Genomic DNA, 26,044 nt, shown 5'->3' with positions numbered 1-26,044 from the left:
GGAGGGAGGGTGGGAACTGTTCATGGTTATTATGACCTGTTTAGGCCCTGGTCACTCATTATATCCCTCCCAGTGCTTGAGGCCACTTCATCCTTTCCTGAAGACTCAGCTTTGCTGTCCCCAGGAAGCACAAGCTACATCTCAGTCCTCACTGAAGACAGCACTGTCACACCCTCCAAACTCCCAGCCCAGCCTCCAGAGCATCAGTGTCTAGATTCTGGTAATTGGGCTTCCTTCTTATTTATGGGACCCAGTGCCTACTTTGCAGACTACTGTACTGAACTCTCTGCCATACTCAAGCAGCTGGGCCTAGTTATTGTTAATCAGCCTTCTGGTGGAGACCCAAGTAGTGTCCTGTCATTGTCATCCTGCTACCCGTGTGGGAGCCCCACCTGACCATGACTGCTTGCTTAGATCTCTGACTGTGCTAGTCTGATGCAGTAAAAATACCAGAGCTGGCACATCAGCTTTGTTTGGAGATACCATCTGGTTAAGTTGATGGTTAGTCCGTCATCAACTTCCATGATCCATCTAGTTTTCACAGGGGCTAGACAGGTAAGTAAACTGAATAGAGATATGATGGGGACCCCAATCCCTGCATTGATGCTGATGTTAGCATCCACAATCCTTCTAGGAATGCAGTGTTATTTATGTTTTACTGTCTTTGTTGCTGTGGAAGCTGGGGCAGAGGAAGCAAGGGACAACATCATCAAAAAAATCTAAAGAGATATTTCAATGTGTTCAATATACATGGTGAGTATTATAACTTCTAGCATGATATATATTGGACAATAATTTCGGGAAAATAGAATAACACTGGGAAAATAAAATTTCAATATGGCAGACAGCTTACAGAGAAAATGAAAAGAATTCTGTTTTGATGCTGGCTGAGTTAGTATCTTTGTGAATTAGGACAAGCCATACTACATATTGGGGATCTATTTTCTCATCTGTAAAACAAAGAAAATTTACTAGAATTCAGGGACAGCAGCATAATTCTATGATTTTTCTTATCATTTTCTTGGTGTTATTATAAAATTGCAGTAATTAAAGGAACCTAGGGGGAAAATTAAGAAGAGTAAACATTTTAAGAATAGCATATTTTATAGTCCATAAAGGATAAAAGCACATTTTTGTAAAAGTTAACTTAAAAACATCAAAAAGTTGAGTCTACATAAGACATGTAAAATTATCATATGCCTTCTTTTATATAGTTAGATTTTTTTTGTTTGCAGTTCCAAATCATGTTATTAGGCAATGATCCATCAATTAGAAGGAATAATGTACTTTTAAGAAGATCTGTTCATTACGGTTTTATGTTCCAGATATCTTTGCAGCTATGGAATAGTGGGTTGCACTTTGGACTACTTTTCAGTGATTTTTTTTAATAGAATGTTATTTTTGAATAAAGACAATACATATATCAGAATTTTTAAAAAATCATGAATATTAGGAAATGAGAATGTGTCATTGACTCGATTTAAAATAGTCTATGTTCTGTAGTCCTGAGGAACTGAGAAGTATGTCAAAGGACAAGGAAAAAAGCCATCTAGAAAAAAGTGAGGACAATGTCCCTGAGTGTGATTTGGAAAGAAGCAAGAATGACATTTGCAGAATTTGGCAAGATATCTAGGGGAAAGATCAGAGCTGGAATAGCTGTTTCCAAGTTTTAGGGCAGTTGGGAATCGAAACCCTGAAGAAATTTGGATGAAGGGAAATTCCACTTTGGCATCCCTGGGAATGCTTAAGTGTATAGTCTTGCCTGTTAATATTATTGAAAAATCTCTTCCTTTAGCTAAAGCAGGAAAGGGAAAGAAACACATTTTATAGTAAAACTCAGACACATTAATGACAAAGTAAAAAATTTTTTAAAGGAGTACTTCATATTAGATGTTTTCCCTAAGCCAGAACTCCTTTCTTTGATGATTTAAGAAATAAATAATTAGGAACATTCTAAGGAGCAGAAGTAAATATATTCCAGGGAATATCTTGGAAAAATAACACATATTAAAAATATAAGCTTCAATGATCGTTTGAAAAAGGACAGGCTTCAGTGCATAAATAAATTTACAACCTCCAAAACTTATAACCAAAAGATTATAAGATTAAAAGATTTCTCCAGGGGAAAAACGGAGATAAAAGAAATCCTTGAAAAAAAAATCAACTCATGTCAAAGAAATTCATGGTTCTTTACACACATACTAATGGTTAATCCATGCAGAAATAATCAGGGGGTTGATTTTATTTGTATTAGATGAAACTGTTTTTACCTGGAGTTTTTCATTTACCAATATCTGACCCTAGTAGCAGTTTTTAATAGAGTTGTTTGAAGGAGGTTTTCAGCATTTGTATTCATTGATATGTCTTTGAAGAATGACTGATGGCTTTATGCAAGCCAAACAATTATTCTTGGTAGAATTCTTGCAGCTTCATGGTGTACACCACCATGGGAGGGTAATGAAAGGGCACATAGTCCCAATGGTGCACCCTTGGGCATGGAGATTATAATGTTAGGAAACACAATCCACAGTTTCCTGAATTTTAAATCAGATTTTATGCTAGATTTTTCTCTCTGTTTCTATGTTAAAGGAACTCCAACACTGTTTCAATGCACCTTTGATTATTATATATTCATTGCAGATTTACACTTAATTTGATTAGGGTACTTATTTCCCTGACTGATAAACCCACTCATGCAACCAAGTCTCTTAATCTGTGTAAGGCAATCTCTAATACTTATACACTAAAGGGAATAAGCATTCCAAGAGGATTAGAATCATAGTAAGTTTTTTAATCCCAGAAAAATACAATATTTCAAACTTGCTTCCTATACTTACTAATAAATTATCTCCATTGGGAACTATAAGAGCAAATTCTCAACTCCCCAGAAGGCACAAATGGAAAAACCATACTTTTTGAGCTCTTGATTTGTCTTGAGAGAATAGTTATGACCAAAATATAATCATTGTAATTTTCCTGCCTTATTATTTGGAAAGCAGATGAAAATACATGACTAAAGATTGGATATTCCACCTCTCTCTGACTGGAACTTGAAAATGTCTCACCATTTCCCCTAAGCCTTCTCAAAAGAAGTTGCTTTAATGGCCTTTACACTTTTTTTTTAAAGCAGCAGACCATGAACACGGTACATAATATTACTTATTTCTCCTTACAATTCATTTACCTTTCCTAAGCCAGGCCCTTGACGATCATGGGTAGACAGCCTCATACTCAAGTTTGTGTTCTGTTGTCTACTCACCTTGTACCCATGTTGACTATTTCAAATGATAAGTCCCATTGAAAACAAGCCCCATTTTGAGCCAATTCCATTGAGAAGAAATAGGTAATATCATTCACTGTTGGTGGGAGGTTAAAGGGCATAACCTCTTTTGGGGGCAATTCAATAATACGTATCATCATTTAAAATGTGTATATCCATTGACCCTTCAACTCTATCTCTAGGCATTTATTCTACAGAAATAGTAACACAAATAGACAAAGATACATATGTAAAACAATGTTTACTGAAGTTTTTTTTTAAGAATGAAAAGTGGAAGTATTGGTTAAAACATGGCACATATGTAAATGGCATACTTGGCAGCAAATTTTTTTTTTTTTTTTTTTTTTTTTCTGTACGCGGGCCTCTCACTGCTGTGGCCTCTCCCGTTGCGGAGCACAGGCTCCGGACACACAGGCTCCGCGGCCACGGCTCGCGGGCCCAGCCGCTCCGCGGCATGTGGGATCTTCCGGGATCGGGGCACGAACCCGTGTCCCCTGCATCGTCAGGCGAACTCTCAACCACTGCGCCACCAGGGAAGCCCGCAAATTTTTTTAAATGAGATGGATTTATATTCATTGACATGAAGAGATGACCATGGTACATTACTAAGTGAAGATGACAGTTATGGGAAAGCATGTGTGTACAAAGTCTTGACGTATCATCCAGTGTCTTTAGTAAAAATTCATACTCAGATTCCATGTGTTTGTTTTCATGTGCCTAGATTGAAAGAATATTCACTGAATCACTAAAAGAAATGATCTGGAGAGTGGAACAATTCCTTTCTCCTCTATATCTATATTGTTTGAATTTTTATATCAAGCATATATTAATTTTTAAAAAAAAAACATTAAAATATTTCCATTTGGGGAGGAAAATTTATCCCAGTGAGAGGAAAGGAGAATTAACATGGTATAATGCTAATGATATCATGTTCTTGAGGAAAAAAATTTCTTGTTCTGAATCATGGATATCAAGAAAACTCCTTTTGAATTCCATGAATTTCTGTGCTCTCACGACTGAACTTTCACTCCCGAATCATTGCTTGGAGAAAGCTCAAACTTTTGAGACTTCTAAACCAAAGATGACTGAAAGTAAGACTATTCTGCATTAGAGAAAATTTCCTAATTCTTCCCAGCCCAGGATTCACATCCCAAGTATGTGGTTTGTCTTCTGGTACTTTATTATTACTACTATTACTTTCAGTACTAACTGACTCATGTCGAGTTAGCTAGGCAACATATAAAATATCTGAAATTTAAGATTGTTAACTTAAACAATACCATCAAATATAGCTTCCCAGTTTTACAGATGAGAAAGCTAAGTGTCAGAGAAATCAGCTAGCTTACCAAAGGTCACAAGCTAGTGAATAGTGGAAACAGAATTTCAACATGTCTTAACTCCAGAGCTCATGAATCTTTCTTTTATATAACACTGTTTATAAGGCAACCAGAAAAATGTCACAAGTATGTTAGTGTTCAAAAGTGAATAAAAAACTTAACATAATGACAACATTTTAAAGAATGATCATACCTTTATAACATAAAAATCATTATCAAGAGTCTTGTAGTAGGGGTAATAATATATAGATTTGGAAAATCTTAGCAAACCACTGAATAAGTGCAGGAATGCACATTTCACCCAGTGAGGGAGGATTTTTGTCAAGAAGGAAGTTAACACCCAGATGGCAAATATAATTCACAGATTCCTGACACTTGTGCTTTTTTACTCGATCAGAGTTCACTGGAGTGAAGTCCCAGAGCAAAAGTGCCTCCCAGAAAGAATACTCAGTGTTTCCTTGTAATCAAAATCGTTCTTGGATGGGTTGCTCCTGTTTTGTCTCTGTATCAGCATCAAGTCACAGTTAGCACCTATTGTGGCATCTGCCACTATGTCATATTTTCATTCTAGTACGTGATCCTCATTTTGTCTACAACCTCAGGGTATCCACGTATTCATCTCAAGCATGCTCTCTCACTTTCCCTTCCTCTCTTCTCCTTCGTTTCTTTATTCTTTTCTTCTTTTTCTATTCCTCCTCCCGGACCTCTTTTTCCTTCTTCTCTCTCCTAAACATTATTTCCCAAGTGCCTATTATGAACCAAGAACTATGCCTACTGTCAGCCAGAAACACTCTGGATGCACATCCCTCCTCTTCAGGAAGCTCACAATCCTCATGTGCCTTCTCTGCTTGTTTTATTCATTCTTGTGCCACAGCATCAAGCATAGAGACTGGTAATTATTAGACATTTAATGAATACACAGCTGAATATCTTCTTTGCCTTTAGCTCTATTTATGTAATTTAAAACACAATATGTGTACAATTTATAAAGCATGTAGAATGTAACTGGGCTGAGAGATTGGTAAAAGCGAGGATATGAACAGAAGTTTGGAAGAGACAAGGTGTGCTCTTTACTTGTGGATTGAAAAGAGTTCCTACAAGCACAAGTTAGTTTACATGCTACTACAACTTCAGGGAGCCAAACCGGTTCTTTTGTTCCATGGTTTATCCCCTACACCTGAAAATTTCCCCTTTACTCTGTCGCAAACAATTTTGAGGAGTTAATCAGGATCATTTTAAAAGATGTGAACACTTTTAGTAATGTTAAGATATTATTTGTCTTTTACACTTTAATATGATCAAAATCAATCTGATTGATTTCCTCCTAATTCAACACTGAACTCTATAGAACTACCAAGTCATACAGAGTGCTAAGCCTGGGTATACAAGGATGAATAAGATACAATTCCTACCTCCAAAGAGCTCACAGCCAGACGAGAACAAACTTAAGTATGTGTATGTGTGTTTCTGTCTCTCTCTGGACATTTTCTTGGTGATGTCTTCTGGCTCGTTTGTACATTCCATTCTGGTTTTCCTAGTTAATATTTTCACTTTTGCCTACAGTCAATTCTTCATAATGATGCTTGCTTTATTACATAAAGAAAAAGTAGGGCACACTCTACATTCAGAAAGTGCTTTGCCAGCTCTTTAGTTGGTTCCCACTTGCACCTACTACACTTAGCAGGAAGCCTCCCTTTTATGAGAAAGAGGGCAATTGAAGAAGTTATGCAGCACACTTGAAGCCAGAGTAAAACTCTGTAATTAGCTACTATCTTCTTAACTGACTCATAGCCTACCGACTTACTCACTCTTTTCAAAACCATCACTGTTTTGAAGTCAAAAAGTCAATGATCAGTCACTGTGAACATATGTTCAATGAATGGTACACAAACTAATACAGGGTTACCTTTATAGTGCCTCTTAAATCTAGGAAATGTAAAGCGATTCTCATATTAAACATTCCCATCAGTCTGTGGGGAGAGATTATCAAGTGAAATATGTTGAAATTTTTTGCCAGAATTTCATCTTAAAACTCTGACAAACCCTAAAACATTGGTAATGGCAATGCATTGATATAGGAACTTTGCTTCAATAAAAGGAGAGCCTTGTCATGATCTCTTCCTTAACCTACCACACACATGCCGTGAAAACACTCCCTCTCATTGTGGCTTTGTCTCTACTCCTTATTATCCAGTGATTGTGTATGTTTCCTCTTCAACTTAAAAATTGTCAGAAAAAATACCCTCATTTCCTCCAAAAGAAATAAACACAGGCAAAGGTCAGAGGGATACATTCCATGGAAGCTGTCCATCGTAGAGCAAAGTGCAAAGCAGCTGGTCTGAACTAGAGAGTGTCTGTCCCCCCAAGTCAGAACTGGGGGTCTGGGGCCACATTCCCCATGTCCACATTTCCAAAACAAAGTGAGACTCTGGTCCTTGAATATCCCTTCCCACATCTCGGTGGATGGGTGGGGGGGAAAGAGTTTGGCTTCGTATGTGCATTTTAATGCTGTATTTGAATATTCACGAACAAAAGCATAGTCCTCTCTGTGGGAATTCCTTTCCTAAACAAAGGCAAATTTTCTCCCATGTGCTTTGTCTATGGGAACCAGGCTCTTCCAGAAGGAAGGAGCTTCCTAAACCCCTCCTATATCATTTCTCAGTTTCTTCCACTGTTTTCCCGCTATCTCATTGCCATTACTTTTGATCAGCCCCACGCCATCTCTTAACTCTCACCTTGTAAGTGAATTTACATCTGCTTACTCTACCCTTTATAATCCACCCTTCCGAGTGCCACTATATCTTTGTAAAACACAGATTTGAACCCACTGCTTTGTTGTTTTAAAACTCATACACAAACATTAAGCATGATTATTGTACCCTAAATCCATACCTCATTCCTTGTGTTCATTAATGCATTAACCCAGCAAATATTTGGTGAATGAGTAAAGTACTAGGAACTTTGAATCATGAATGGGATAAAGTTCAGGATGAAGAATGGAGGTTAGGAATGAGGGGGAACTGGGTATGGAATGAAGGTATTGCTTATCTTTTCCACAGTATACGCTAATAAAAGATGCTAAAAGTGTAAAAAAAAATTTAGAAGAGCAGCAAGAGCCTCTTGTGCAAAAAAATTTCCATATTAAGATGATCGTCAAAGCAAAACATCTAAAAAAGGTTTTATATTGTATTTTTACTGTGGTCCCAGGCTGGTAACTAGAATGGAAATTTGGATCATTAAGGAGAGGCAGAAATCATGTGTTATTTATTATTATACTCCCTCCCCATGACTAGCCTAGTGCCTTGGACATAGTATGCTTGAAAAAAAGATTTTGTGAAAATTATATGCCAAACTATAAACCTAGTTTATAATTGAAACTAGGTTTGAAAATATAAACAGTATAATTTCTACTAGTTTTCAGGAAAGGATGACCACTAAAGTTTTGGTTAAATCTGAATTCTCTTCCTTAATACAAAGGGAGAATATTCTTTTTTTTCCCCTTCATTCTTTTTAAAAAATTTTTATTTTTATATTGGAATATAGTTGATTTACAATGTTGAGTTAGCTTTTGGTGTACAACAAAGTGATTCAGTTATACATATACATATATCTTTTTCAGATATTCTTTTTCAGATTCTTTTCCCACTTAGGTTATTACAGAATATTGAGTAGAGTTCCCTGTGTTATATATTAGGTCCTTGTAAGAGAATATTCTTTAAAAAGTGTTGAACCCAAGGTTGTATAACATTAAATTTTTTTTAGTGTGATTCTCCTTATTATATACCCCTTTACTCACACAGCAGTCCATCGGACTCTGTGGTGAAAGGTGATGGTTATTTGATGAGGGAACGTTCTATCTTATTTATGCAGAAAGAGTAAGTATTAGGAACTGAGATGAAGATAAATTATGGAGGAACTAGGCAGTTGCTTGTATTCCCAGTTACCCTGCAGAGCAGATGCATAAAATATGAGGTGTGTGCCTCTGCTTTAAATTTCTGGACAGCTTATTGTCTAGAAAGAATTCTCTACCTTACATGATACATAACTTAGTGGACTTGTGCATAGAAGAATATTAGCATTTCACAGGATGGCTCATGTATTTGGAACATAAATTGAACTGTTTTTAAAGATAGCATCTCTTCAAGTAAGTAATTCTGTCGAGCCTATTTTGTTATTCTACACAATTGATTTCATGAAATTCCTTCATGTAGGCTCAACTACCCTCCCACATCTTAATTCTTTCATTGCCAAGGCTCTTTACTATATATAGGTTACTACGATTCCTGTTTATATGAAATCATTAAAGGAGCTAATGTTCGTTTGTAGCAAATCTCAACTCTACCATTTCTCCAACAATGATCAGGCACTAAATATGTTGAGATAAGGACATGAGGCTACTGGCCCACAGAAATATTCTTGAAGTATTTTTACAGGAGTGTTGCTGGACTCTCACTAACCCACCAAACTAGTTTTTCCTTCATGCATTTTATTGAATACTTGGTTACTTGATATACATCAGTGAAAAATCTAGATGAAATCCCCTGCCTTAATGGAGCTTAGACTCTTATCACCAGGAACATATATCTGTACTTTGGTCATGGTTTATAGGAACATATATCAATACTTTGTCATGGTTTACTGATGGTGGTCATATTTGGGTAAACTTGTCATGAATGGGTATGAAACCAGCAACTCCTGCTATTCCCTGTGTCTGGAACATTATTTTCTCTGGTCTTTCCATGGCTGTCTTTTTCTCATTGCTCAAGTGTCAGCTCAACTGTTCACCTCCTTTGACTGACTTTCTTGGACTGCCCAATCTAGAGCTGCCAACCCTCACAACTGTCATTATATCAGATTACCCTGTTCTGTTTTCTCTGAAACACACAGCTGAATTGGTTTATTTATTTATCTATTTGTATATTATCTTCTCCAGTACTAGAATATAAGCTCCATGAGAGCAAGCAAATGCCTGGTGTGGCTTGCTCATTATTGAATCCCCAGTGGCTAGTAAATTGCCTACGATACATGCCAAATAAACAAATGGACCTTGTTGTTGTGGTACTCTAAATCAGCACTGCCCAATAGAAAAATAATGTGAGCTATATATGTAAACTAAAATTTTCTTGCAGCCACGTTAAGAAAGTAAAAAATAAACAGGTTAAATTAATTTTAATAATATATTTTATTTAATCCAGTATGTCTAAAATGTTGTCATTTCAACATATCATCAACATAAAAGTTTTTGATGAGATATTGTACTTTTTTCCATATAGTCCTCAAAATTTAATGTGCATTTTATACTAACAGCACACTTCCACTCAGATTCTAAATTTTATTTTGAAATGCTTCATAGACATTTAGATTTCATAAAATTTATAGTTGAAAAGGTAGATTCACATATTCAAGTAATTTCACATATATTTAAAAGTTTTCCAACAACTGAATTAGGATCACTTCTTACATTTTAATTAAAATTGAGTAAAATAAAAAATTTAGTTTCTCAGTCATATTAGTACATTTCAAGTATTCGAGAGCCACATGTGACTAGAGACTACAGTATTGGACAGTCCATCTCTAAAAAAATGTTTAAATTGCAGTGTCACAATACACATGATATATGTTCAAATATGATAATCATTTGAAAATCTGTCTGAAGCAATTTGTTACTGAAAGTAAAACATCAACATATATTTTGAAAAGTAAACCATTATTTACAGACTGGGAGAAAATATTTTCAAAAAACACATTTGATAGAAGACTGTTACCCAAAATGTACAAAATGCTCTTAAACTAAGCAATAAGAAACAAACAACACAATTTAAAAAATGGGCCAAGGACTTTAACAGACACCTCACCAAAGAAAATATACAGAGGGCAAATAAGCACGTGAGAAGATGTTCCTCATCATATGTCATCAGGAAAATGCAAACTAAAACAATGATACCACTACACACCTATTAAAATGGCCAAAATCAAAACACTGACAGCACCAAATGCTGCTGAAGACATGGAGCAACAGAACTCTCATTCATTGCTGGTGGGAATTCAAAATGGTACAGACCTTTTGGAAGACAATGTGACAGTTTCTTGCAGAACTAAACAAAGTCTTACCTTATCATGCTCCTTGGTATTTACCCAAAGGGTTTGAAAACTATGTCCACACAAAAACTCATGCTCCTTGGTATTTACCCAATGGGTTTGAAAACTATGTCCACACAAAAACCTGCATGTGGATGTTTATAACAACTTTATTCATAACTACCAAATCTTGGAAATAATCAAGATGTCCTTCAGTAGATGAATGTATGAATAAACCATAGTATGCCCAGGCAATGGAATATTCTTCAGTGCTAAAAAGAAATGAGCTATTAAGCCATGAAACAATATGGAGGAAACTTAAATGAATATTATTAAGTGAAAGAAGCTGATCTGACAAGACACATACTATATGATTCCAATTATATGACATTCTGGAAAAGGCAAACCTATGGAGATAGTAAAAATGACAGTGGTTGATGGAGTTGTGGGAAGGTGGTGGGAGTGCCGGAGAAAGATGAATAGGCAAAGCACAGAGGATTTTTAGGACAGTAAAAATACTCTGTATGATGTTATAAGGATGAATACATGTCATTATACTTTTGTTCAAACACATAGAACATACAATACCAAGAATGAACCCTCAGGTAAAATACAGACTTTGGGTGCTTGTAATGTATCAGTGTAGGTTCATCCTTAGTAAAAAATGTACCACTCTGGTGAGTGAGGTTGATAACAGGGGAGACTATGCCTGTGTGGGGGCAGGGAGTGCATGAGAAATTGCTGTAACTTTCAATTTTGTTGTAAATCTAAAACTTCTCTAAAAAAATTGTCTTAAACACAAAACAAACTAAAAACAAATGAAAAAGTAAAAGCCATTATTAATTTAGAACACGAAGTTATCCCTGCATGAAGACTGATCATTTTTATTTTCCTGTCCAGTGAATTTATAACAACAAGTCTACACAGAATGGTACACCACCCACAGTCTATGTATCTATGCAACAGTCCAGAGTGAATAAACATTATTACTGCACCATTAACATAAGCAACAATTAAAAACTACTATTTAACATGACTTTACCAGTTTTTCTTAGCAACTTGCTTGCCTACAGAAAATCCTGTCCTTTACAGAACCCTCTATCTCAACCATTTCTGGGAAGCCCTTAGGATACTTACAAATCAATCGTGTGCTCGGCAGATACTGTTCAATGGAATACATGGTGTAGTGATACTAAACACACCCATAGTATTTTAATTTCTTTTTTTTCTTTTCTAAAGTCTGGGTGTGCTAATGGGAGCTTGCTGCGCATGTGACCATCTTCCATCATTCTGGTATGGGGTAGGGGGTGGGGGGGGACTGAAAAACATGGTTACTTTAGAAAAGCATTCTCATGAATTATTCACTATGTAAAAGAAGGAAATTAGATTTTGATAGCTTGTGACCACCCCACTTCTGATTGTTTTTAAGTAAAGCAGCACCATTTAGATCTGGATAAATTTAGAGCTTATAATACAGTTCAGGAACTGGATGGATTTTCTCAGTATGGGCAGCATATTTTGTATTGGTGCCTATATTTTTTAAAGGGTCTGTGGAAATCCACACTATGCTCTCATTTAGGGGATGGAATGAGTGAGGTTAAATGATCATTTATTAATTAAATCTGCTGTCCAGATTCCTGGTGGATAATTGAATTTACTTTTTCTTTTTCATTCATACAAAACATTTAAATGAGAAAGTACTTTACCATTACTTGGCATGTTTTACAGAATTAGAACAAGAAAAATCTTAAAATTTGTATGGAGACACAAAAGACCCTGAATACCCAAAGCAATCTTGAGGGGAAAAAAATGGAACTGGAGGAACCAGACTCCCTGACTTCAGACTATACTACAAAGCTACAGTAATCAAGACAATATGGTACTGGCACAAAAACAGAAATATAGATCAATGGAACAGGATGGAAAGCACAGTGATAAACCCACGCACGTATGGTCACCTTATCTTTGATAAAGGAGGCAAGAATACACAATGGAGAAAAGACAGCCTCAATAAGTGGTGCTGGAAAACCTGGACAGCTACATGTAAAAGAATGAAATTAGGACACCCACTAACACCATACACAAAAATAAACTCAAAATGGCTTAAAGACCTAAGTGTAAGACCAGACACTATAAAACTCTTAAAGGAAAACATAGGAAGAACACTCTTTGACATAAATCACACCAAGATCTTTTTTGATCCACCTCCTAGAGTAATGGCAATAAAAACAAAAATAAACAAATGGGACCTAATGAAACTTAAAAGCTTTTGCACAGTAAAGGAAACTGTAAACAAGACCAACAGACAACCCTCAGAATGAGAGAGAATATTTACAAATGAATCAATGGACAAATGATTAATCTCCAAAATATATAAATAGTTCATGCAGCTCAATATTCAAAATGGAAACAACCCAATAAAAAAATGGGCAGAAGACCTAAATAAACATTTCTCCAAAGAAGACCTTCAGCTGGCCAAGAGGCACGTGAAAAGCTGCTCAACATCACTAATTATTAGAGAAATGCAAATCAAACTATAATGAGGTATCACCTCACACCAGTTAGAATGGGCATCATCAGAAAATCTACAAACAACAAATGCTGGAGAGGGTGAGGAGAAAAGGGAACCCTCTTGCACTGTTGGTGGGAATGTAAACTGATACAGCCACTATGGAGAACAGTATGGAGGTTCCTTAAAAAAACAAAAATAGAATTATCATATGACCCAGCAATCCTACTACTGGGCGTATATCCAGAAAAAAACATAATTCAGAAAGACACATGCACCCCAATGTTCAATGCAGCACTATTTACAATCGCTAGGTCATGAAATCAACCTAAATGCCCATCAACAGATGAGTGGATAAAGAAGATATGATACATATATACAATGGAATATTACTCAGCCATAAAAAGGAATGAAATTGGGTCATTTGTAGAGATGTGGATGGACCTAGAGACTGTCATACAGAGTGAAGTAAGTCAGAAAGAGAAAAACAAATATCGTATATTAACACCTATATGTGGAATCTAGAAAAATGGTACAGATAAACCAGTTTGCAAGGCAGAAATAGAGACACAGATGTAGAGAACAAATGTATGGACATCAAGCGGGGAAAGCAGGGTGGGGGGTGGTGGTGGTGGTGGGATGAACTGGGAATTGGGATTGACATATATACACTAATATGTATAAAATAGGTAACTAATAAGAACCTGCTGTATAAAAATAAATAAATAAATAAATAAATATTTTTAGAATGCCATTACTTATTTTGTTTTAATTTCCAGGTAATTCCTGAGACAGTACTGCCCCAAAGAGCCTTTGCAATTACTTATGAATATACAAGATAATTCTTATGTTCCTCTATTCAAATGAACCACATAATTGTAATTTTAATAGAAACTCCGGAAATGGGAGTCAAAATTTATCCCAAGATAATTACCCTGCTGTACTCTACACTGGGATAAATATGTATGAAAATAATAGGAGGAAATTCAATGCACTGAATATTAAACTGTCAAAACAGGAATATTTAAAATATTCTGTAATGGTTAAAAATAAGTTGTACTCTTAAGTTCTATGACCATTTGCCAGGGAGAACCAAAGTTGAGAAATTTCTGTTAAAAACATGACTCAAAGGAAAAACTGCAGAGGCTGGCAATGAAGGAAATGATCTGATACCATTCCCAATTGGTTATTCCTAAAATCACTTGTTCTGGGTATCTTTAAAAGGAAGTTTTCTTGACTCAGAGGGTAATAGCACCTTCCTGAAAGCTGCAGCTTCTTTCTCACTTTGAAGAATAATTCTAGAAAGCTCCCAAAATGTGTGATGCATTTGTAGGTACCTGGAAACTTGTCTCCAGTGAAAACTTTGAAGATTACATGAAAGAAGTGGGTAAGGAAATACATTGGCTGGGTTTATAACTGTTTCTCTGGGGAAGAGTGCTTTATGGCTGTTTTTCACTCTGGAAGCACTGGCCAGACATGAAATGCTGCTTTCTATATAGAGGTGATAAAAGTAACATGTGTGAATCATTTGTTTCTAGAAACATTCTAGATGGAAGTCAAAACTAATGCTTCCTAAAGGGGAACTAATATGAAAAAGAGTATAAGTGGAATTGTTATGTTGTACAGAAATGCCAAGATTTTATTTGATTGATAAACTTGAGTATCTTTGGTTTACTTGGCTCTCTACCTCTTTTTCATTGATTCCTTTTGCATATAAAATAAGCAATAAATTGGAAATAAAACTGTATTTCCTAGCATGCAATAATTTCTATTTGAAACTGAAAGCACTGTATTTCTCATCTTAATGTAATTTTTTGAATAATATATGTTAACCAAGTATTTTATTGTTTTAAGGTCAATCCATTAAAATGTGTGGTTGTTTTATGGGAGAAAAAATCTTAATTTCAGAAAATATGTTCCTTAAAAGTCTTAAATATTTGTATGATTTACAATTATATGGGATGCCATAGAATTATTGCTAATAAAGGCTTTCAGGTTTTTAGGTTCTGGTAACATTGCCTGTGTGTTCCCCAGATAATTACAAAGGTAAAGCAAAGGAGTAGAGAGGCAGTATTTCACTCAGGCAGCCACAGCATGCATGATCAGGTTGTATCCAGGGGTTGCAAATTGGGGAGGGATTTTTTTTTCACAATATCTTTATTAGAGGTTATGATTGAATCCCTAAATCTCAAGACTTAACCTTCTTCTAAATCTTATAGTGTATTTTTTGCTTGTCTATAACTACTGTTTTCCTTGTTTGCAGACAAGAGGGAAATCAAGGACTTCAACATGAGTGAAACCTAGCTTTGTAGAATATCAACTGGTTGTAATTCAATAAACTAATTAATATGCACTGATACAGATATGTCCATATTTGAGACTATTTACTATTTTTAGAAACATTTTACACTTTTAGTGTTTATGTGTAAATTCTTATACCATTGTGTTTTAAAATGATAAGGTATTGATGGTAATGAAAGATAATAAGATACCTCCTGAAATTAGCTGCTCTAGTTGATTACCTTCAGTCAGCAGGTATTGTTTTCAACAGTCAAATGAGAACAGAATCAAGTCAGTGAAGAGAATGATTTTCATAAGCTTGGCCAGTCTGGAACCACACCGGATGTTGCATCCATTCACTATGTTGACTCACTCCATGTATTTGAGGTTATTATATTTTGTAATAGAGACAGGACTTGTGAAGCAGCATATTATCTTCCCACTTGTTGCTACTTTCGGAAGGGGAGCTAAATCAGAGCCTCGGTATTGCTTGTTTTGTACTATATTTGCCTCCCTGATCCCCACTATTCCTAAATTTTGGTATCTATAAGTAGTCAAAAAAGTATCGTAGATTTATGCACATGCATTTAAAAAATCCAACACATCTATAACAGTCTTAAATTATAATTTAAGGGTGGGAGGGAGATGCAAAAGGGAGGGGATATGGGAACATATGTATATGTATAACTGATTAAATTTGTAAAAAAAAAAAAAAAAAAAAAATTATAATTTATGCAGCGGCAGTAAGGTACTGCTTGCTGTCTACATTAGGCTGTAAAGTGTTCGTCCCATAGCTGCCACACATCCCCAAAAATACACTCCTCTATTGCAAAAAGAGGAGTTTGCCACTTAAGTGATTGGGAATCAAAGTATTAATTTCTGAACTTACTAAAATAGTGATTTCTTAAACTTTGAAATTTTCACAATTGATGCCTAAGCCCTCTTTAACATCTGCTATAGTTTATTGGGAACATCACCATTCTAAAATGTTATGCATGCAGGAAACATTTTGACTTTTGGAAAAATTAATCAAAATCTTCACTTCATGGTGGAGTAATTTGGAAAAGCCAAGAAAACTAGACTTGGCAGCAAATGCCATGAAATGTGAATTTTGTACACCAAAGCAGATTAATTTTTAATCGAGTAACTGTATAGTGGCCCCCCAAATCCTATTGTCTTTGACTATGGATTGGATCACTTTTGTTATCTAAGAAGGAAAGGTAGAGATTCCCAAGTGTTTCATGAACTGAGTAAAATGACAGTGGCTGCCCTCATGGTTGAGACGGCCAGTTATTTCGAGAGTGCAGTGACTTTTAAAATATGTATGTCCCACAAGACTTAATCTTTGTACATATTCTTGTGGAAAATTAACAATGGGTCTCCTAAAGAGTTGTATCTGAAACCTGGAAGTGGAAATTTAAAGAACAGACTTACATCTAATTGTGCCTCAGGTGTTCTTTAAGTATTAACCTACTTTACTTATCTGCAAGAGATGTTTACATAAGACCTTTAAGAAACTCACTGGAGACTTTCACCTTTTATGCACATGTGCACCCACCTACACACACACACACACACACACACACACACACACACACTACTGCTCTTTCTTAAATAAAGATGTGAGAGAAAATTGTAAACTTGACATTTTTCTTTTCCCAACTATAGGAGTGGGCTTTGCTACCAGGAAAGTGGCTGGCATGGCCAAACCCAATGTGATCATCAGTGTGAATGGGGATGTGATCACCATTAGATCAGAAAGTACCTTTAAAAATACTGAGATTTCCTTCAAATTGAGCCAGGAATTTGAAGAAGTCACTGCAGATGACAGGAAAGTCAAGGTGAGGAATAAGGAATTGGAGCAGAGTAAAGGCTGGTTTCTAAATGACCGTTGCCTACAAGAAGCCATTTTGTAAAAGGAGGAAAACCATTCCACCGTAAGCCAAGGATCCCTGACTCCTAGATCTGAACTACGTTGTCTTCAATATTTAGCTGGTGAATTTTTTCCCTTTCTATAAAGTTGTCCTTATTAGTTTAAAAAATGATTAACATAATTTATTTGTCATACCATATGTATATATATATATATATGTATATAGTATTTGAAGTGAATTAAAATAATGTAACAGTGTTAGAGAACGTTTATAAAAGAGTGGGAAAAAAAGGAAAAAATCACCGATGATTCTACTATCTCAACATAAATTTATTATCTATATTCTTTCACAGTATTTTTTCAAGTGCATGTTTGTATAATATTCTGATTGTAATATACATATAATTTTGTATGTTGTTGTTTTGGCACTCATTGTTTTCTCGTTGCAACATTTTCTTGTAATTTAAAATTACTAATTACCTCAAAATATTCCTGCAAATAAAAGTGCTCTATTTTTAAATTTTATTTTCCTCCATCATTATAATCACTTTTTTATTATGCCCGCAGAGCACGGTAATCTTAGATGAAGGTGCCCTGGTGCAGGTGCAGAAGTGGGATGGAAAATCAACCACCATAAAGAGAAAACGAGTGGATGATAAACTGGTGGTGGTGCGTATCTTCTAGCTACTTAATTCTAGATCCTACTGCTAGGTCATCCCATAATCGTTATTCTACCTAGAGAAACAGATAATTGCCCTTGTAGAACAAAAGGTTAGTCTATTGGGATTACGGTTTCACTCTGGCAATTATCTTTCATACTTTTAAGCTCAGTGTAGGTATACTGTCCCCAAGGAAGCATTCCCTCATCCCTCTCAATATGAACCATATTATATTGTGCATTTCTAATTATGTTTCTCACTCACCACATAGATTGTAAGATTCCTTGAGGGCAAGACTTGTATCTTCTTGATCTTTATATTTCCCTAGCTTATTACAATATCAGGTATATAATAAGAGCCCAGAGCAAATATCTTTTGATGAATATTGTTTCCTTTCCAACATTGAAGGAGACAATAAACAAAATATAAGTGGTTTAGTCCCAGGGATTTACCAATAATTTTTTTTGTGTCTAGGAATGTGTCATGAATGGTGTCACTGCTACCAGAGTTTATGAGAAAGCATAAGCCAAAGGATATTGAGCTGGACTGAAGTTTGCATCAAACTCTATGACATTCTGTTGGGTGTGTTGTCCAAACATATATTATTTTCCACTAATTAGCAAGCAACTAATTTTCCCCCAGACTGATTTTATTCGATATGGTTGTGTTGGTTAAATAAAACTTTTTAGATTTATAAGGCTATGTAATGATTTATTTATTGTGCTAGATAATTTCTTACTCATAATTTAGTGAAGGAAATAGAAAATTGTATTATTGCTTTGTTTCCAGTACATGATTTTTAAAACAATAATCCAAGATGAAAAAAATAATAGTGACTTTTCCATTGTCTTAGGTAGAAAATGATAAATATGTGTTATTACTGAATATGAAGTCCTTCTTTAGTATAACTACAGTCAAGTAATAATTTCTCAGAGACCTAAGGTAGTTTTAAATGTAGTGAAATTGTCCGCAGTCAGCTGGCCCAAGTACTGTCATTTCACATATATCTGTCCTAGAACATTAAGACAGAGACAAGTGTAGTAACAATGCAGAGGGTAGAAAAAGATTTCTAGGCTATAAGTTTTAATCTGAAAAATTATTAGTAAACCAAGCTATCCCTGGAATCTCTCAAGAATTAAGTCCAAATAATCCCATAATATTTATTCCAGAAAAGAGGTGACAGGCTTTTAATGAGTAATGATGCAAATGTTCCTGTAGTCATTTCCAAATCTTTTCTTTTTTTCTTACCAGTGGAACTTTTTATTCAAATAAGATATTGACTGTGTTCTGGAACTTTCTATTCAAATAAAATCTCCATGGAATTCCAATATATAAAACAAACAAAAATGATAATAAGGCCTCCCAGGTAGGGGTGTGTGTTCATTTGTGTGTGTGTGGGGGGGTGTGGGTGTGTGTGAGATTTGTTTCTTCTGCACTTTGTGGAACTTCAAAGCACCTCTACAGATCATTGGAGTTCCATGTACATAGACTGAAATTTCCAAACCACGTACTTACCTTTTATAGTAAGCCAAAATCTTTTAAAGTGTGTCCTGTAGTTGATATAGTTCTGTTTGTGATGCTTCCTTTAAAAGTAAGTTTATTATTTTCTGAATACCTACCGTATGTGTAACACCAAGATATGGAGAAACCATATGAGGTAAATTAAGTTCTTGATCACAATTATTTACTTCCTTTTCAAAAACAGAGTGTTAGACTCTCACTTTGGCTTTACTCAAGAATTGGAGAATTCAAAAAGAGAAGATTTGTAGGAACTGATTAAGAAAATTCTTGGTAAACCAATATTTATTAGGCACTTACTATAGTCCATGCACTTTGAATGTTCTAGTTAATTTATTATCAAAATAATCCTATGATGAGGATTTGATATTCCTGTTTACAGATGAGAAAACTGAGTTCAAAGTTTAAGTCTATAAAACTAAGTAGGGAATAGACATAGGAATTTGCTATTCAAGAGAGCGATCCTGGCTGGGATATAGATCTAGGAACCATCAATATTCAAGTAGTGACTTAATTCATAACTGGTGATGAGATCATTCAAGGAGAAAAGAAAGTTAGAAAGAAGAAAATAGTTGAAGACGTCCAAGAGGATGTCCCAGGCACCTCAACACAACACGTTCCACACTAAATTTTCACTTCCTCCTTCCATCCACTCCTAATAACTAAATCTATTCTACTTTCCATATCTCAGTGATTATCAGGATGTATTATAATTGCCTATTCCACAAATCTTAAAATCTTCCTCCAATATGGCTTTTTCCTCACTTTACAACATTTATGTTATTTAAAAAATCATGTTGATTCAAGGCCTTTGCTGATGCCAGGGATACCACCTACCACAGGCCACACCCAAAGGCCAGCATCAGAGCACAGCTTTGAGGGTTATAGAAAACTCCCGGGAGACAAAAGAACGAATAAAGTATCCCAGGATCTGAAAAGAGAAGGCTTTTTATCTGCAGCCACAGCTCTGGGTAGCACTAGCAGAGCAAGGAGGATGGGCTGCTGAATGGGGAGAAGCAGGGCTGTGGAAGGCACCAGAACTGGGTGACAAGAATATCAGCAGCAAAGCAGTGAGAAAGGTGTGGTAGCTCCTTGACCGTGACAGAACATCCTACACAGATTGGGAGTGAGGATGTAACAGGGTGGTGGCCCTGGATTTCCACTTCGGGATGAACTGCTTTGGACTCAGAGGGAGTGCTGAGCCGGGGCAAGTGGGAGGTGCAGAGCAGTCTGAGCTTCTGTCTGGCAGGGACCCAAGAGCTTCATACGGCAAATGAGTCGGGGGCAGGTTGAAGCAAGGGCTAGTCCCGAGGTGCTCTCGTGGACGGCTCCGACTCCCTGGAATGCTGCTATCACACTGCCTGTGCAGCCCTCTCATGCATACAGGCCCTCCTGCTTGGCATTCCTCTGCAGGTTGTGTCAACCAACCCTGTCATAGATCGTGCAGTGTATGTTATAGTTCTGATCTGGGTTCTGTAACCCTTGCAATGTATGTTTGGAAGAAAATGGAAAGTATGCCTTCAAACTGCATTTCCTTCTTTTTTATTTTTAATGTTTTTTTAATTGTAGTAAAAGTCATATAATATAAAACATACTATTTAACCACATTTAACTGTACAGCTCAGTGACACTAAGTACATTCACATTGTCCCACAACTCTCACCATCATCTGTCTCCCAAATTTTCCACCTTCCTAAACTGAAACTCTGTCCCCATTAAACACTAACTCCCCATTCCCCCTTCCCACCCCCTCACCACACCCCCCCTGCCCCTGGCATCTACCAATGTACTTTCTGATTCCATGAATTTGACTATTCTAGGTACCTCATATAAGTGGAATCAAACAGTATTTGTCTGAATCTACTGTATATTGGAATGCATTTTTGAGCAGCTTGGATAAAACCCCAGAGGCCTGGAGTTACAGGAAAACTGGGTTAGCCCAGTTTTCACAAGGGCTGTTTGGTCCCACTTTAGTTTCTGTTCCAAATGTGGGAACAAACTTGCTTCTTAAAACCCTTCAGATCACATGGGTTGTGTTGACTGGCATTCATGTCAAAGCCAAAGCCTTGAGCTAATTTGGGACTGACAGGACTCTGCTAATTCCTTATATAAATATGGGATCTGCTCTTTGGCCTTCCAGGTCAGGGTCCTGGGTGGGACACTTGTAGCCTTCGTTTGCCTCTGAATTTTCTGGAATAAAGTTGCTTTCTTCTCTCATTGCAAGGTCACAGGAGAGAGAACCAATAACAAAGGTCATGTCTGGAAGCAATTTGGGTTGGGGGCGATGTCTTGAGGCTCATCCAGACCTTTTCCTCTTTGTCCAGACTGGGCAGTGGAACCACTGTTGCCCACTAGAAGAACAATTGGCTTGCAAAGCATTTCAGACTCATTCAACAGGTAGATGATCAGAATCTGAAATGACTATTGTTCACTAAGGAAATCTTTCAAGAGGGACTGTAGTACCAAGAGAGCTGAATGCCTGCCCCTGAGCCTCTAGTGAGGAGTAGAAGGAATCAAGGCCCCTGTGATTGTGTATGAGACCAGAAGCCACACCATGATCTGCCGTGACTGGCAACTCCCTTTCATGTTCTTCAGTTCCTGCATCTCCTGCCACTAATTTTCAGCTGGAATTGAAGTTGTCTCTGGGCATCTTGTCCAGCCTCGACACCACCCACAATGCAAACCAGCACTGAGCGACAAAAGAACAGAAGCCCCAGAGCACCTGCATAAAGACTAGATGGGGGTACTTCCCTGGTGGTGCAGTGGTTAAGAATCCACCTGCCAATGCAGGGGACACGGGTTCAAGCCCTGGTCAGGGAAGACCCCACAGTCTGCAGAGCAACTAAGCCCACGTGCTGCAACTACTGAGCCTGCGCTCTAGAGCCTGCTAGCCACAACTGCTGAGCCTGCATGCCACAAGTACAGAAGCTTGTGTGCCTAGAGCCTGTGCTCCACAACAAGAGAAGCTACTGCAATGAGAAGTCCACTCACCGCAATGAAGAGTAGCCCCCATTCGCAGCAACTAGAGAAAGACTGTGTGCAGAAACGAAGACCCAACACAGCCAAAAATAAAATATAAATAAATAAAATAAATTAAAAAAAAAAAAGACCAGATGGGGCACACTTGCTGCTGCCATCCACAGAGTACCAACACCCTGTTTGGACTTTTACATGAGAAATAAACTTCCATTTTGTTCAAGCTGCTGTTGTTTGTTACCAACCTGAGTTACTGGACTCCTTAATCAATAGAAATTAATAAGAGGCCAGACGAGAAATTCAGGCCACGCTTTACTGGAACTCATGATGCAGCACGAGGGAATGAAAACAAGTAACAGATGCTCTTGCTGGTTCCCCGGGGTGGGGGCAGCCAGTTGGTCCTTTAAGTGGGGTGAGGGTAGGGATGGATCAGTGGGTTGGGCTGGAGTGCAGGGATCATTTGCAGTACTCTGCTTTTGCTTCCAGCACCTCAGAAGTGGCAGTTGGCAAGTGGGGAGGAGGGTGGGAGAGGGTTGGATTGGGAGTTTGGGATTAGCAGATGCAAACTGGTATATATAGAATGGAGAAACAGCAAGGTCCTACTGTATAGCACAGGGAACTATATTCAATATCCATAATGGAAAAGCCATAATGGAAAAGAATATGGAAAAGAATATATATATGTATACCTGAGTCACTTTGCTGTACACAGCATTAATTAACACAACACTGTAATTCAACTGTACTTCTATAAAAAATAAATTAAATTTAAAAAAACATGTTGATTGTATTAACTTAAAAAATTTTAATGCTTGCTTTTCTCATTCCCATCACCAACAGCACTATCATTTTTTCCTTAATTACTAATAAATCTCCTTCTTTCAGTCTCTGTCCTCTCCTCTCTTTTCCAAGCCCTGTAGACTTCATGAATGATAGTTACACAATGAAAATTTGACCTGGACACTTAATGATTAAAACCCTTACATGGCTCCCATTTCATCCACAGAAGTTCCAATCCCCTTAGCATGGCATGTAAATGTGTCTTATGCTTGCCTTTTCTTATCTAACTTTCTAGTTTTATCATTGCTCTTGTACTTATCTAACTTCCTTAGTTTTATCATTGCTCTTGTTCTCTACACATTCTTTGCTTCAATCATACCAAAAATTTTTCATACTCTTTCTTGCCTCTGATATTTTGTTTTTAGGTTTTTTTTTTTTTGGTGTGTGTGAATTAGTCTGCTCCTTCCTGTCTAAAACTCTCCTCTCCCTTCTTTCTAAGCCTTTCCCATACCTTAAACATGCCTCTGTGCTTATCCTTTAAAAAGTTGCTTCAGGTGCCACTTCTATGTATGTGTATTTGTGAATTTATTAATTTTTCAAAATGTACTATTCAAGTTTAATTCTTATTTTTCTGTTGATGTGGAAGCATAGAGTAAGAAGATTCAGTCCAATGTAAATTTGCTGGATAAGTCAATTTCTTGTTTTCTATATTTTTACCATAAAATTAAGGCTGCAGAAACAAGACATATCTACAACATCAGTTCTCTGATTTTTCCTCCCTGGGACCTCTTTGAAGCTCACATAATTTTTCACTGACATTGCTTCTATCAACATACATGCAGAAGCATACAGGAAATTCTACTCTTAAAGGAAGAGAGACAGGATCAAACGGGTACTTCTCAGAAAGAGATCTCAAAGACAAGGATTGTGTCATATTTGTAGCTGTGTCCCCAGACCCTGGCACAGTAAACAGGAGATTCAGAGCTCAGTAAACAATTCTTGAATAAGTGAGTGAATGCTCTTCCCTGTGCTAGTTGTCATCTGGAACACGGAAAGAGTAACGGCTCATGTTCATGCCCTCAATGTAGTAGAGAAATAGCATGAACATCATCACATCACCCGGGAAAATTGTTCTGATAGTTTCTCCTCCTCCCTCATCCTTCATTCCCCAAATCTAAGAAGAGTTAAACTCTTCCTCCCCTTGACCACAGAAAAAATGTGTGTGTTCTTACTATAACATGATATTACCACATTCTGATTTCTCATCTTTTCCATCACTAGGTTGACACAGTCTCAGCACACTTATGTATATATCTAACATCTAGCACTGTGCCTACAAATATGGTAATCACTTGATAAATTTTAGTGGAATGAATAAAGACACAATATAGGGGAAGACATGAATTATATGATAAACTATGTGGTATAATCTACGGAATGGAAGGAAGCCAGGGGCAAGCAGAGTAGTCAGTATGTGCTGGAGTAGTCAGGAATGTTTTCAACATAGAGGATGTATTTGAACTGGGTCATGAAAGAGAACGATAAAATTAATTAATTGCTTATTAATAAATTTTACAGTGGAATGACTTGGCAAATACCATCTTACCTAAGTAATAAAAGTTAACATCGGGCTTCCCTGGTGGCGCAGTGGTTGAGAGTCCGCCTACCGATGCAGGGGACACAGGTTCATGCCCCTGTCTGGGAGGATCCCACATGCCACGGAGTAGCTGGGCCCGTGAGCCATGGCCACTGGGCCTGCGCATCCGGAGCCTGTGCTCCACAACGGGAGAGGCCACAACAGTGAGAGGCCCGCGTACCACACACACACACACACAAAAGTTAACATCATCATCAATAATTGTGCAAATTAACATCATGTGTGTTCTGATATGACACAATGAGAAGAACACAGCATCATTGCTGGAGTATTCTTACCAAAAATGTATAACCTCAAATGAATCATGAAGAAACAGCATTTTACCCCAACTGAGGATTATTCTATAAGGTAACCAGACTATATGCTTCAAACATGTCAAAATCATGAAAGACAAGGAAGAGCTAAAGATATATTTCCATTTGAAGGAGGTGAAAGAGACATGACAGTTGAATGCAATGCATGATCATGGACAGTTTCATGGATGAGAAAGAAAAAAGGAAAAATAAGTCTTTTTTTTTCTTCTAGCAACAGGAAACACTGTTGGGACAATTGCTATGGTGTGAGTGGAGTATGGATTTAATAATGATATTGTTATTGGTGTTGATTTCCTGATTTTGATGGATGTTCTGTGGTAACATAGGTAAGGTTCTTATTTGGGGAGTAGGGGGCAACATTTCTGCAACTTACTCCCAAGTTATTAAAAAAGTATATATAGGGGCTTCCCTGGTGGCACAGTGGTTGAGAGTCTGCCTGCCGATGCAGGGGACATGGGTTTGTGCCCCGGTCCAGGAAGATCCCACATGCCGCAGAGCAGCTGGGCCCGTGAGCCATGGCCGCTGAGCCTGCGCGTGCGGAGCCTGTGCTCCACAATGGGAGAGGCCACAACAGTGAGTGGCCCGCGTACCACAAAAAAAAAAAAAAAGTATATATATATATATATATATATATATATATATATATATATATATATATATATGTAAAGGAAGGCAAACGTGTTAGAATGTTGACAATTAGAGAATCTGAGAAAGAGTTTATGGAAAATATTTGTGTTGTCCTTGCAAATTTTCTGTAACTTTGAAATGATATAAAAATTAAAA

General features: G+C 36.9%; 1 protein-coding gene across 1 annotated transcript; it reads left to right on the top strand.

Annotated features, from left to right (window-relative positions):
* The first annotated feature begins 14,503 nt into the window (after nt 1-14,503).
* LOC132500682 (fatty acid-binding protein, adipocyte) lies at nt 14,504-18,673 on the top strand. Its single transcript, XM_060115796.1, has 4 exons — nt 14,504-14,591; nt 17,153-17,325; nt 17,925-18,026; nt 18,491-18,673. The coding sequence occupies exons 1-4, from the start codon at nt 14,519-14,521 to the stop codon at nt 18,539-18,541; spliced, it is 399 nt and encodes a 132-aa protein (XP_059971779.1). The 5' UTR covers nt 14,504-14,518; the 3' UTR covers nt 18,542-18,673.
* Nucleotides 18,674-26,044: the final 7,371 nt, after the last annotated feature.

The sequence above is a fragment of the Mesoplodon densirostris genome, chromosome 13 (assembly GCF_025265405.1).
Source record: "Mesoplodon densirostris isolate mMesDen1 chromosome 13, mMesDen1 primary haplotype, whole genome shotgun sequence".
In the NCBI taxonomy this organism is placed as follows: Eukaryota; Metazoa; Chordata; class Mammalia; order Artiodactyla; family Ziphiidae; genus Mesoplodon; species Mesoplodon densirostris.
Note: the sequence above shows the minus strand (reverse complement) of the source record. Positions and strands in the feature narration are given on the sequence as shown.